Raw genomic sequence first — 14870 nt, forward strand, 5'->3', positions numbered from 1 at the left:
ATTAGATGCTTAACCGACTGCCCCTCAGCTACTATAATTCTTAAAAGACAAGGACTTGAATACGACTGCTAGTAAATTTTAGCTGTATAAATAACACATTAAATATATAGTTGTGATTTTCTTTTGTCTGACAGCATAACTTTATAAATACAGATCATTTGGTATTTTAATGCACTCTTGAGATGTGTGTGTGTGTGTGTGTGTGTGTGTGTGTGTGTTATTGTGTGTGTGGAGATAGATAGATAGATAGATAGATAGATAGTTTTTTTTTTTAATAGGCTTCATACCCTGCATATGTTAAACTCAAAACCCTGAGATCAAGACCTGACCTGAAATCAAGAGTCAGATGCTTACCTGACTGAGCCACCTAGGCACCCCCACTCTTGATATTTCTATCACACAAGAGGGAGTATTCTTAGAAATGAAGAAGACTTCTACCTTAATTACCAGAAACATGGAAGACTTACTGAAACATTCAACAATGTCACAAAAGAAATGGATGGTGTCTCTCCCTCTGGAAATTGTTAAGAAAATGATGAATAGTTGCTTTTCTAGAATGTAGGTGTGGGGAGGAGGGCCTGAAGGACTTTTAATCTACTCACTGGTAGACTCCAGAAGCTAGGAGTTACAGGTGAAGGCATTTTCTCACTAAACTAGATAGTTATCTACTGATTTACTTATCCCTCTGTCTTTGGGCCACAAAATCCCTCTAAACTCTAGGGCAACTAAAGCAATTGTTTAGAAGCATTGTGACAGCATGGCATCATATAAATGTTAATAAAACTGCAATAAACAATAAAACCCTGCGATCTTTAAAGCTTATCTTTATTGTCTTGCAAAAAAGAAGCATTTCCGTCCGAAAAGACAAATCCTGGAGTCTGTCCCTTTTCCATGCATGTCTAGGTTCATCTTTCACAAATGCCTGTGTTATTTTATTAATTAAGGAGTCAAGTTGTGGGGCCGGTGGATTTTTTTTTTGTTTTTTTTTTTTTTTTTTTTTGTCTTTGTTGTTGTTCTGCTATAATGACTTGTTCTACTATGTGACTGACTTAAACACTGGGCATTTTCCCAAACTGTAGTCATACAAATACCAACTTCATGATTTTATTTTGTCTGCCCACATACCTACAGCACTTAACGTTCTTCTTCAAATGCCACTTTTACTACATAAATCCTCTTATTCAAATAGGAAGCCACATTAGGATGAAAACAAACAAAAAATACTATCAATCTGTGAAATAATGGCTTTGATGGACTGGTTATATATTTTTGTTATACATGGATATTAGTATCAAATTAAAAACTATTCATCCACATACCACTTAAGTTACCCAGTGGTAGTTTGGAGAACATTGGTTCAAGGTCTACCAAACATTCCGGTTTCTACTAAGTCATTTTATCTGTAACCACAGGCCATGATTTTCTATTCATAAAAGCACAGATGAGGCAGAACAATGAATCCAAGAAAGTATTCCCAGAGAACAGCACATTTTATAAAAGTTTCACTAATTGTAAAAAATAACAACACCATTCATGTCAGTGGAGCTGATACAGTATCAAGGCTTTTCACAAATATAATCTCAATTAATCATCACAGCAACCCTAAGAGAGTAGCGGGACATCCTTTGTTATCTTTATTTCACATATGGGTAAAATGAGGCTCAGAGAACGCCTGTGATCGCGCCCCGGGCTATGCAGGGAGCAAGTGGCAGAGCTAGCTCATTGTGCATCCATTGGTCTTTCTGAAAGGGCGGGCCTACGCCACCGGCCAACTCCTCTTGTTCTGTGTCCTTCACCTTGACCACACCTCCTCCCCTTGAGTAACCTCCCGCTCACCTGCCTAACAGGACTCGGACCCTTCCCCAGCCAATCGGCTGAGGCCACAGCCATTACCTCACCAACTGCCCCTAGGCCCCAATAAAACCTTTGTCCTTTTGAAACTCGCTCTCTCTCCCCCGGTATCTCACCGCTGCGTCGGTGCAGGTAGGGGATTGAGCTCGAGCTAGCTCGAATAAAGGCTCTTTTGCTTTTACATCGGACTCGGCTCCCGAGTGGTCTTTGGGGATCACAAATTCTGGGCATAACACTTTCCACTAGACTACACCACGCTACACCCTGGATTGTGGAAAACTTGCATGGCAAGTTAGTGAGTCAGGAACTACAGCTCCCTTGCTATGTATGATGAAGTGTTAAGTCTAATAAACACACAATAAACTGGCATGTCCACATTGTGCCTTTTGTCAGCTTCTCTTCTTACTTAATGGACCCATATTTTCTGTCCGTCTAATCCAGTTGTCTGTAAACAGTTTTGTATGCCTTTCCTCTTTCCATTTTCTTCTTGTGTTCTTCCAACTGTAAATTGATAGGCTTTAAGGAAGGATGGGAAGCAAAAAGGTAGAATGCAGTCCACAAGTACGGGTATATCCTCTGAATGTCCCAGAATGCACTGCATTCAAAAAGGATTCTGTTATCACCTACACCAAACCAATACCCTCCAGTCATCAAGGAGAAAGACACTGTGCTGCTGGTCCAGAGTCTGAACGTATTATTTCACTAATGTCTAGGACAGAAAGTTCTGCCATTTTTTCATACTTCCATTATTTTACTGCCTGTATTATCAAAAGACACATGGCAAATATTGTTAGGACTAAATGCAAAAATAGCAGTAAATCAACAAAGCAGGCAATAAGAGATCTTTCTGGATGTAATTCCATTATTGTTTAAATCATACATCTACTCACACACAGGTTTGCTGTTGCTATCCTAGGATCCAAGGAGATAATACCTAAAACTCCCTTGAGTGGGTTTCAGTGTTTTAATATTTAAAATGACTATGTTGCCTTAGGATCTAGAAGATCCTATCTACCTTCAGCATCCTATAAATCTATGAACTGTTATTAACTTGTTGAGTCAACTAAAATTTTCTTATTCTTTCAGACCATATTCTCTTCTGGAGAGAAATTCCAGAGACATTCATCTAAGCAATATTACATTTACTATAAAAATAACTTTTTAATAAAAAATATGAGGTGATTGTTAAGTGGTTTCCATGATAATTAAATAAAAGATTTTCGGACTACTTTAGTACTGTGTCGGTTGTCTCCAATATTTACTACACGAGATTGAGAGTTATAAAGGGAAAGAAGTAGAAAATTACAGTCTCTCAAGCAGTTTATAGCCAAAGGCAATAGAAATGTAAATTTTAATATTCTCCTCCTACTACCCCTCATCAAAGAACAGAACACCGTATGATAACACAATCTCAGATACAGCAAGACCTTGGGTAGAACAGGCCAGAGACACAAAGATTTCATTCAAAACACTATGCTTGGTTGGTGTGCAAGAGAAGAGCAAATGCCTTCAAATTTCGAGTATAATAATAATTCATAAATAAATGATGCCAAAAAATAAAATGCCAGAGACATCCTCTTGTGGATAGGTTGAGCAATTTGTAGCAGACCTACACTCCTGCTGAGAAGTGGAAAAACAATGGATAAAAACTATATATTTTAGAAAACACCTGTTTTGAAACCATGAGAGAGTTTCCCAAACAGCAAGGACTTGAGGGTGCCAAGGTCCCAGGAAAAGGAGAAGGTCAGTGAAGTGAATTCAACATTCTTCCCGCTGCTGTTCCTATTGGGGCATTTGCCTATTCAGTTTAGAATCTAACCAGGGAGCAGCTAAAATGAGGCAGAGAAACCAATGGAACCCCCTGCACTGGGAAGATAATAACTGGAGTTCAGGGTTGCCAAGGCAGTAAGAGCTTGCTTCAGAGCCAAGTTCTGTGCAAAAAGAGAGGCACAGAACAGTGAGCCCATCACTTGGCAATCTTCCCTTGAGGCTTGTGCTGAACGCTTAAGCAGTAGAGGGCAAGAAGGGCCTCTTGCCAAGAAGCCAAATGCAGAACAAAGTTTTCAGCAATCTCACCAGCTGAAGAGATAAAAAATTAAAGTTTAGGATGTACTGAAGAGGAGGGCCCTTAATAAACCCCCAGGGCATGCTCTCAGAGAATACACCCTAGGGGTAGGGGAGAATGGAGAGGGTGGTCTAGCAAAGCAATACCTGCTCAAGTCAGCCCAGTTCCGATGGGACTGAGGTGACCTGCTTGTCTCAAGTTGCCTATTTGAGAACAGACTGAATCCTCTCTGGAGGAAAAAAACTTCATCACCAAGGATTCTATCATTCTTCATTCCCAATGTCCAGTATTCAGTGAAAACACCAGAGATTTCAAGAAACTGGGCCAAAGTGGGGGGAAAAACAGACAAGAGAAACAGGACCACAGGTGACCCAGCTATAGCACGATCACTTTTAAGAGGTGTAAAATAACTATGCTTAGTAACTTAATAATTTGAGCATTTATATTATGTCCAGGAAATAGATTAAGATGAAGGAGTTCATGAAAGAACTTGAGTCTCTTAAAGAGGAACAGGCTGGAGGAGGGATGTGGACTACATACATGCGGGATACAATACAGAGTAAGGACCTCTTGAAAATGTGTTTCCCTATAAAAGCAATGAGAACACTGGAAAAAAATTGTCAAATCAACTTCTTCAGAACTCTGGAAATTAACTAAAGCCATATAGCAATCTAAGAGTGTTCAAGAAAAATGACAATCTTGCTAAGAAAGATGAGCTTTTAACCTGCCCTAATCCCGTCTTAATCTCTCCAATTCCTACTCCTACTCCTACTCGGAGACATAATTGAAAACCAAGAGCTTTACAACTAAAGTATCCATAAAAAGCATCAGCCTACAGTCATTCTGCAAGGGGCAGAACTGATTTGGAGCTCCCTAAAGCCCTGTCCCCAGAAAATTATCATTATTTGACCTATTTGGCAACTCACTGAAAAGTTCCATTCTCAGGGCTTCTCTAGATTTAATTTGACTGAGGTAGAGCTTACTTTGTATGAACAGCCTTATCTCCAGGGGCTTTTGTCAAAAGCAATCAGTTAAATGATTGTTTAACATTACAACTGCCTTAGGTGATATTAACAATTGAAGCTAACAAAAGACTGACCCAAAATTGTTAAGAATAAAAAGTAGGTCCTGGGATATCTGGTGGGGGAGGGGGTTGCTTTGCAAAACTCCAAAATCTCCAAAATATTTCTGGCAATCTCCATGGCTTCTCAGAAGTTCCCATAGGATCAAGCAACAGTTGGACACGATAGCTTTCCCTGGTTCCTTGCTTTGCTGTCTTTGCCCCACATTTCTGCTTCTTGGGATCACATCTCAAAAAATACTACCTGCATGCAAACCTGTATCTTGGACTTCACTTTCTTGGGAATCCTGTCTGGCAGTATCCTCTAGACCCGCCAAGTAGAACCATTTAGGAATTCCCTGAAGCTGCCATACTGCTTAGTGGTTCCATACCTTGCACGTGGATGCTACCTCACCCTGCCACTCTTCTTGGTGAACTCTCACTCATCCATCAAGATGCTCCCAAGGAGAGCTAGCTGCTTCTCTCTATGTGGTTCCATCATCTCTAGAACTTAACTCTCATTACTTTACTTATTACAATTCTGGGGGCAATTATTTGGTGCACAAGGCATAGCAGATGCTCAGAAAAAGTGGAATAAATGAAGATCATCTGGATGTTGCACTGTATAAATTTATGACCATTCCCAGTTCTAAGATGTTTCATCTTATATACACGTAGCCTGTGATACTGGTGGCTTTAACAAATAAACAAATGTTTTAATGGGGCCTTTATTGGCTCATGCTTTCATTTTTGAAGGGGTGATGCTTGTCATAATGTGATCTGAGAGCCAATATATCCTCCCACATATGGCTCAAGCCATTGGAGGCTAGAGAAAGAAGCCACTCTTTCAGGGCTTAGGATACACGATAGGTGTGCAGGCTGCAGCCAGGGAGTTAAATTTACAACACTGGTTCACTGACATTAAAATAGCTCAGAAAAGAATTTACTTTCTGCTAGATGCATTTCTATAGATGTCTAAAAATACCATCAGCTTGAATATACCCTTTCCAAAAGAAGATACCCCTCTTTGGGTGAAGGGTTTTGGGGGTGAGATTATGCTGCTACATGAAGTATTGTGCCTTTCACATATAAGCTGTCACAGCTGTTCCTGGTCATTTGTGGTCTCTTAGTATCCTGTAGGCAGGGAAACTCTGGTGAGACAGAGTAGACAGAATATGGCCATTAGAGCCTGCCATTCCTGAGACTCTGTCCCCACTCTACTTGTTAGTGCTGTGTGACTCTGGAAAAACACTTAACTTTTCTGAGCCTTGGTTTTCTCATGTGAAAAACAGGCACTTCTTCTAACTTTACAGGTTGTGGTAAGGATGTGTTTATGGAATGAATGTTCATGTCCCCCCGAAACTTATGTGTTGAAATCCTAACCCCCAATGTGAATGGTATTAGGAGGTAGGGCCCTTAGGAGCTGATTAGGTCACGAGGGGTGAACCCTCAACAATGGGATTAGTACCCTTTTAAATGAAAACCCAGAGAGCTCCTTTGCCCCTTCGGCCATGTGGGGACACAATAAGAAGATGGCTGTCTATGAACCAGGAAGCAGTCTCTTACCAGACACGGAATCTGTTGGCACCTTGATGTTGGACTTTCCAGACTCCAGACCGAGAGAAATAAATGTTTGTTGTGTAAGCCATCCAGTCTGTGGTATTTTTGTTAGACCAGCTCATACTGACTAAGGCAAGATGTAAAGCTCCCAGTAAAGTGCCTGCACATGGCAAATGTTCCATAAATGATCACTAGCTAACATTATTTCCTGAGTGAAACAATTGTTACAGTAATTTTAAGAACAGAACCAAAATACCTTCCATCCGATGCTATATATGTAGGTGACCACAGCAAAAATTTGCTGCCTCATCTGCATTATTGTAGAGAGGCATAAAGAGATATAACCTGTAAAAGACTTTCTTTAGTTAGAAAATGGAAAGGTGCCTTGAGAACCTTTTAAAAATTTGTTTTGAAACAAGAAAACGAATGGAGAAGAAGGCAGACCCTAGAAGCAATCTGCTGAAAAAAAATCAGAATTCTCTTGATTGTGCACCAGAGAATTTCATTTAATGCATAAAGCATTTGCTGGGAGTGAATATTGAACACATTAAGAGGTTTTTGCATTACAGTCTTTGCAGAAACATCCAACCAGCTGAAACATCCGTCAAAGTTTCAGAGAGACAAAGCAAACACCGCCATAACATTTTCATTATACAAAGCCACACCAAGTTAACTAACATGTGCCCCTATAAGTCAGGAAAAATGTAGATAAAGGAGCCAAATTATGAGTAATTGAGTACTGAATGTGCTTTTGCTAGGTTTTCACAGATTTTGTGTATGGGGGAAGGGGTAGAATGTGGTACAAACAAGTTTAGGTTATTTTAGCAGAAAGATGTGAAGGGCAGGACAAGGGCCACTTTATGTAGGAAGGGCTCACTCAGCTCCTTCCCTGTTTAGCACTAACGCTGGGGAGGGACTCTGTTAAGGGCTGAATTGTAGGTGTCCCAGTATCTTGGAATGTGACTGTATTTGCAGATACTTTTAAAGAAGTAATTAAATTAAATGGGGCTGTTAGGGTGTGTCCTAATCCTATAACTGGTGTCCTGATAAGAAGAGATAAGGAGAAGACACCACAGGCCAAGGGCAGACAACGTGAGCACACAGCGGTAAGGAGGGCCTCTGCCAGCTAAGCAGGAGAGCCTCAGAGTGAAACCAACCCTGTCAACACCTTGAGCTTGGACGTCTAGCCCCTCAGAACTATGAGAAAATCAATTTCTGTTGTTGAAGCTGCCCAGCAGTATTTGCGGTATTTTTAGGAAGGCAGCACTAGCAAGCTCATACTGAGTCCAAATACCCGTCCCTCGAGTTATTTATAGTCCAGTTGGGAAGATAAAATTGATACACACATAAAAGAATTAGGTACCTATGACTAGGCTGGCATGGGAGTGATGGAGGTAGCATTAAGGGCCACTGCCACGAGTGATAAAAAAGCCAAGGAAGGAGAGTTCATGGAGAAGAGGAAAGCAAGGCAGGGACATCTTTCTGAGCCCCTATTTCTCATAGCCCCGTGAGAGTGGCTTCCGTACAATGACATCAGGGTTACTGGCTATTCTCAGTCTCCTTTGCTGGTTCTTCCTCCTCCGACCGTTGAACTCTGGAATGCTCCAGAAGCTTATCCCTTGGTCCACTTTTGGTTCTGCTCCTACTCCCTTAGCGCTCTCTCCCAGTCACATGGTTTTAAATATCGTCCATACCAACAGCTTCCAGAGCAGTCATCTTTCCTGAACTTCCGACTGCCCACTCGACACCTCCCCTTGAATATCTATCAAGAATCTCAATTCTGACGTATTTAAAACTGGGCTCCCGATCTCCCTTATCTTCCCGACAAACCTATCCACTCTATCTTTTCTATTTAGTTGTTGACAAGTCCATTGTCCAGCTGCTCAGGTCAAATCGTTGAAATCATTCTTGATTTCTCTCTTTCTCTGACACCGTATTTAACCTATCAAGAGATTCTGTTGGCTCTACTTTCAAAATGTATCCAGAATTTCGCCACTTCTTACCACCTCCATGCTACTACCCTAGTCCAATCCACTGTCATTGGTAAATCCATCCTCACTTTACCATATACTGTCTTCTGGATGCCTCGCCTTATCCTGATGGGGCTCTCTGATTTCACTCTTGCCCCATTTCTCTTTGTAGTCTTTTCTCAATAGAGCAGCCACAGTGATCCTAACAAAGCCAGGTCAGCTCATCTCCTTCCTAAGCTCAACATCTTCCAGGGTCCTCCCACTTCAGGTAAAGTAAAATCTAAAGTCATTCTTTAAAACAACAACAACAACAACAAATATATATATATATATATATATATATATATATATATATATTTTTTTTTTTTTTTTTTAAGAAATCTCTATGCCCAACACAGGGGTGAAACTCATGACCCTGAGTTCAAGAGTTGCAGGCTCAAAACAAAAACAAAAACAAACAACAAACAAAACAAAACAACAACAACAAAACAGTTGCACATTCTACTGAATGAGTCAGCCAGGCACCCCCAAAGTCCTTCTGATTAATGACAAGGTCCTCTAGGGCCTGGCCTACCATTATTTTTCTGATCTCATTTCCTAGTACTCATTCCCCTGCTCACCCTGGTTAGCAAAACCAGTCTCCTTGCTATTCCTGGGACACACTGAACCTGCTTCCACTCAAGGGGCTTTGCACTGGCTGCTCCCTCTACTTGGAACACTTCTTCCCAGTACCTATGAGGATAGGGACCTCAGCTCTTTCCAGATTACCTTCTCAAGCAATTTATTGCCTTTTAACATACTATATCATTTATGGCTAAGTATAGTCTTTGTTGTCTGTCCGCTGCCTACTAGAAAAGAAGGCCCATGAGGGCAAATGATTGCTTTGCCTGTTTTGTTCATCTGTGTTTCCAAGTACCTAAGCTGAACTTGGCACATAACAGACACTCAATGAGTATTTGTTGAGTGAAGGAACAAATGAATTAACAGCATTAATTAAGCATTTATTATATACCAGGTCATATCCTAAGCACATTTTAAATGTTGTCTCATACATAAATGATACATACATAATACTATGAGGTAGGTATTAATTATTCCACATACAGATAAGGAATTGAGATTTAGAGAAGTTCAAGGGTAGAACTGAGATTTGAACCCTAGCAGGAGTCTGGTCCCAAAACTCTCAATGGTTTAAACTCAACCAGCCAATGAAGCAGGTAAATAGGTAAGTAGCTATAATTATTCTCATTTTTAAGATGACACAAATGAAACTTAGAGATTTTCCATAACTTTCTCACAGTTTCATACCTAGTGAGTGGGTTGACTCTGTTCATGGGTCTGTTGTACGTCCTGGGGCCTGGTGACCCTCCTCTTGCTTTTCAGAGACGCTGTCCCTCCACTGCTTACTATTTTTGCTTTGTCCTCTCTTTCATGCCATGGCCTGTTACCCAGAAAATTCCTCTATGGCAGTCCACCACAGCATAGGTCTCTTTGAGAGTATCTCTTCTCAGATCTGTTACCACTACCCTTTTGATGTTTCTGAGAAATGGAAGAAAAGCTATCAACCTTCCTCCCACCCAAGAAAAATGCACATAAATACATTGTGATTACAATGGACTTGAACTCAAGCTGATTCGTTCTTGACCTTTCTCTAGTCCTCTTGTAATAAAAAGATATATCCCTACTATCCTGTTTTCTAGGGATTTTACTAAATAAATGGCTAGTTGTTTATATGCATCAGTGAGGGCTTATAGATTGATTAATTCATTCCAACAACATTTTTTGAGCATCTACAGCATACAAGGTACAAGATTAAGCCCTCTGGGGATTCAAAAACAAGGCTGGCAGTAACTTGCCCTCAAGACATTGTTGATCAGAGCCAATGAGACTGACTTTTTGTATTTTTGTTTGAGTTATCTCTTTCCATTCGATTTAGTGTTGAAAGACCTGCAGTTGCTACCACTGTCCTGCTACCATGAGATGAGAGTCGAAGATTGCAGCCAATTGAGGAAAACCAGATCAGGGAGGTGGCTGGAGAGAGAAACTGGCTCCTGATCACACAGTCTGCATCAAGTTGTTCCTAAAGCTAGCCCTAAATGGATTTTGTCTATTACAAAGGGCAATAAATTATGCCCAACCAAGACAGTATTCACATATACAAGTCTTTCAATTATCTTCTTAACTTTCCTGTCTTCCAGACACAGCTGTGTGTACTCTTAGAGCCCCCTTAGAGTCTTGTACTCAGTGCTGGAAGTGGGATTCTGTCCTACCTTTGGACCAATGCTGAATCTCTTCAACGCTATGCCTTCTGGAAGAAACGCTGTCCCAGAACAGGGTAACGCAGTAGGAACAAAAGAAAAGTCAGTGGTAGGGTCAAGCTGCACATCTTCTCAGTCAGGCAAGAGTGCATCAGTACCTAAGGCTACATGGACACTGACTGGGAAGGTGGCTGGAACCGAGGGCTCCTGGAAAGACCCAAGCCCCAACTGCCAGGTGGAACCCAAGCAGAAAATCTCTGTGGGTGATACCGTGGAGAGCAAGCGCTATGAGAAGAAGAGGTGGTCACAGGAGATAAGCCAGAGAGCACACTGTCAGAAATGGTAAGATGAAGTTCCCCCAAAAGCCAGTAACTTGATATGTGTCATAACAGAGGACATTCAATAGCCAAGAAAGAGTCTGAAATAGCACCAACTATTTGAACAAGTGCTCTTCTTTCAATCTCTCTTCCACTTACCCTGATTAAGGATCATGAAGTGAGGGGCGGATGAGGAAGTAGAACAGAGAAAACAAAAGAACCTTCTTCCCTTTTCTGATCTCCAAACTATGAGTTAGCGAGGCCCAAGCTGAGGGAAAGAGAGATGATTCAATTGACTTTTAAACATACATAACTAGGTGACCAGTCTAACACCTTAACAGGACTGGGAAGCTATGGGCTCTGCCAACGGATGGGAAACGGAGAATGTTTTAGGATTTGTTTGAAGAGAGCGCTCCAAAGAGAAAATAAAACTGTTCCTGATTGCTCTCTACCAAGTTTAGCCAAGTCAACAAACAAGTTATGGTGTAGGTTGCTCTGTGGTGTTATCCGTAGACTTCTCTTGAGGTAGGCTGTAAGAAATAGCACTATGCCACTCACCCTTGTATGTACTATCATAATGGCTTCTCTGTTAGGACCCTTGAGGAAACATCTCTGCGAGCTTCCTGTCCGGGCTAGTTCTGCTTCTCTGCACCAGAGAGAGTGCTTGCATCCAATGGACACACCAAGTGACATCAAGAGTGTCAGTGAGAAAGGTCCATTCTGCACGGTCTATTTTATCACTGACATTGTTTACAATCGCTGCACATGGTGATGACAAGTAGGTCAACGTCAGTCTGTTTTATCGGACTTCATATATTTGCTACAGAAAACACCCACACCCCCTGGTGGATCGCTTCACCTCTTTTTATCCCAAGGACACGGTGAATCATGTTTTCCATCTGTGTTTCAGTCACTGCAAAGTGTAGAGGCCAATTCCTAGAGTCTCGTCTGCCAGCACCTTTCTCATACAGGGCCTCAGTCCTGGCTCCAGTTTAGATCACTATTTTTTCTTCCTTCACACTGTCCCTCTCTCCTTTATTTTTAAACCTACTTCTCATTAAATTATTTTTATGTGCAAATCTTTGTAATAAGCCCATTTCCATCCTCTTTGCAGCAAGATACATAAGCAAGGCATAAACGGAAAGAACATTTTTAAATGCACATATTTAATGATCTATCCCATGGGCGGAGAATCACGTGTGTAGTTCATTCTAGACACGAGACGTAAATTTGCACCTTTCAAAATGCAGTGAATGACCCCCACAACGCTATTTCAGGTTTCCTTAGGAAACAGCACCATGTGGCGTAACTCACCTACCCCAGTAGTGTGATCTCCCTTTGGTCCTGTGTAGGAGGTGGGGGTTTCTCCCCTCCTCCTGTGCCAGCTGCTCCGGTTTCTTCTCTCCTGGGTAAAGGCACATTCATCTTGTTCGAAAGTACACTCTCCGGGTGGAGGTGGAAGCCCCTCTGTGAGGAAACAGCAGGTGTTATTATTACTGAGGCACTTTCAATGAATATGCATTCCACGGCTCCCCATGCTGCATGTGTGAATGTCACCTGGCCATATGCCTGTGCTTATGGAGAGGCAGCACCCCCCCACCCCCGCCACCGGCCTCCAACTGGCAACCCTCCTATGCCAAGCTCTTGCCTCTAGCTAGAGCCTGGACTCTACCATGGGTCCTGCCACAGGGACAGAGAACAATCAGAAATCTAGGTTTAGGGGCACCTGGGTGGGTGTCGGTTGGGTGTCCAGCTTCAACTCAGGTCATGATCTCATGGTTCATTGGTTCGAGCCCTGCATCGGGCTCTGTGCTGACAGCTCAGAGCCTGGAGCCTGCTTTGGATTCTGTGTCTCCTCTCTCTCCCTCTCCTCCATTTGAGCTCTGTCCCTCTCTCTCTCTCAAAACTAAATAAGCATAAAAAAAAAATTTTTTTTTTTTAAATCTAGATTCAAAAGTATTGGGATACTTTGAGATAGAAACTTCCTCTGATGAATTTACTTGTCAGAATGAGCTTACAAAGCACTGAAAATTGGAGGCAAACTGCCTTTATGGAAATATGGAAAACAATAAATTGTCTCATGTTGGAGCTTTCTTCAGAAATCCTGGCTGAGTGAAGGGAATCCTTAGAACAACTCAGTAGTTGCTTTGGACGAGGTGGAGAATGTGCGAAAGCTAAGTGTGCTTTTGGAGGCACAGTTTAACTTGTGTGGAGCACGTGACTTAATTCTTCTGTCTTCAATATTCTTGTCTACCTTCTGGGATTGTGAGTTTTATTTTTTTTTATTTTTAGTTTTTCAACGTTTATTTATTTTTGGGACAGAGAGAGACAGAGCATGAACGGGGGAGGGGCAGAGAGAGAGGGAGACACAGAATCGGAAACAGGCTCCAGACTCCGAGCCATCAGCCCAGAGCCCGACGCGGGGCTCGAACTCCCAGACCGCGAGATCGTGACCTGGCTGAAGTCAGACGCTTAACTGACTGCGCCACCCAGGCGCCCCAATGGGATTGTGAGTTTTAAAGGAGATGATGTATGTGAAGTATTTAGAACATGAAGTTCTCAGGAAATGTTAGCTAAATGAATATTAGGGCTTGGTGTTTTGTCACCTGGAGCCTTATTTTCCATTTCCAAAAACAAATATTTATGTCTTTGGACACTGTCTTCAATAAGTTTCATGATTATTCTTATTATTAGAATGGTGTCACCTCCCACTTAACTGGGGACTTCTTTGTCTGAACTTGGCTGTACCTTCCCGCATCCAGATTCTTAGCAGATTTCTCTAATAAACAGCCCGTTTTTTACATCTCTTGCATAATAATTATTTTACTTCATTTTATTTGACATATAGTTCAAGCTGATGAAGCCTCAGTCCCTTTTCTATGCCTCAAGTGTAGAGATTTTTATCTTGTTTTTCTTTGTGTTGTCCTTGCAGCGCCTTGCAAATCAAGAGACTAAAAAAGTCTATTTTTAATTTTTTGAGGAACCTCCACACTGTTTTCCAGAGCGGCTGCACCAGTTTGCATTCCCAGCAACAGTGCAAGAGGGTTCCCGTTTCTCCACATCCTCTCCAGCATCTATAGTCTCCTGTTTTGTTCATTTTAGCCACTCTGACTGGCGTGAGGTGATATCTGAGTGTGGTTTTGATTTGTATTTCCCTGATGAGGAGCGATGTTGAGCATCTTTTCATGTGCCTGTTGGCCATCTGGATGTCTTCTTTAGAGACGAATGGATAAAGAAATTGTGGTTTATATACACAATGGAATACTACGTGGCAATGAGAAAGAATGAAATATGGCCTTTTGTAGCCACATGGATGGAACTGGAGAGTGTTATGCTAAGTGAAATAAGTCATGCAGAGGACAGATTCCATATGTTTTCACTCCTATGTGGATCCTGAGAAACTTAACAGAAGACCGTGGGGGAGGGGAAGGAAAAAAAATGGTTAGAGAGGGAGGGAGCCAAAACACAAGAGACTCCTAAAAACTGAGAACAAACTGAGGGTTTATGGGGGGTGGGAGGGACGGGTGGGTGGGTGATGGGTATTGAGGAGGGCACCTGTTGGGATGAGCACTGGGTGTTGTGTGGAAACCAATTTGACCATAAATTTCATAAAAAAAAAAAAAAAGACAGAATAGAAAAGTAAATAAATGAGGAGATTATTCTCCAGGGCCAGAATGATACCACAGTTTGCCTCTTTGTTAAAGAAATAGATACCCTAAGGTTTAGGATGCAGTGGTAATTAGGAGACACAGACCAATGATCTGGGTTGAGGTATGCGCCATTTTCTTG

The 14870-nt window shown here is 41.7% G+C and overlaps 1 protein-coding gene across 5 annotated transcripts in view; it reads right to left on the minus strand.

Annotated features, from left to right (window-relative positions):
- The window catches only part of MAMDC2 (MAM domain containing 2), a 398140-nt gene that overhangs the window by 15077 nt on the left and 368193 nt on the right, over nucleotides 1-14870 (minus strand). For all 5 annotated transcript variants that reach the window (XM_040449383.1, XM_040449385.1, XM_040449386.1 and 2 more), the window contains one exon: nucleotides 12396-12548. In XM_040449383.1, coding sequence (XP_040305317.1) covers nucleotides 12396-12548 — 153 coding nt within the window. The remainder of the gene's footprint in view (nucleotides 1-12395; nucleotides 12549-14870) is intronic.

Source organism: Herpailurus yagouaroundi, unplaced genomic scaffold (assembly GCF_014898765.1).
Source record: "Herpailurus yagouaroundi ecotype Mexico unplaced genomic scaffold, PumYag 199, whole genome shotgun sequence".
Classification (NCBI taxonomy): Eukaryota; Metazoa; Chordata; class Mammalia; order Carnivora; family Felidae; genus Herpailurus; species Herpailurus yagouaroundi.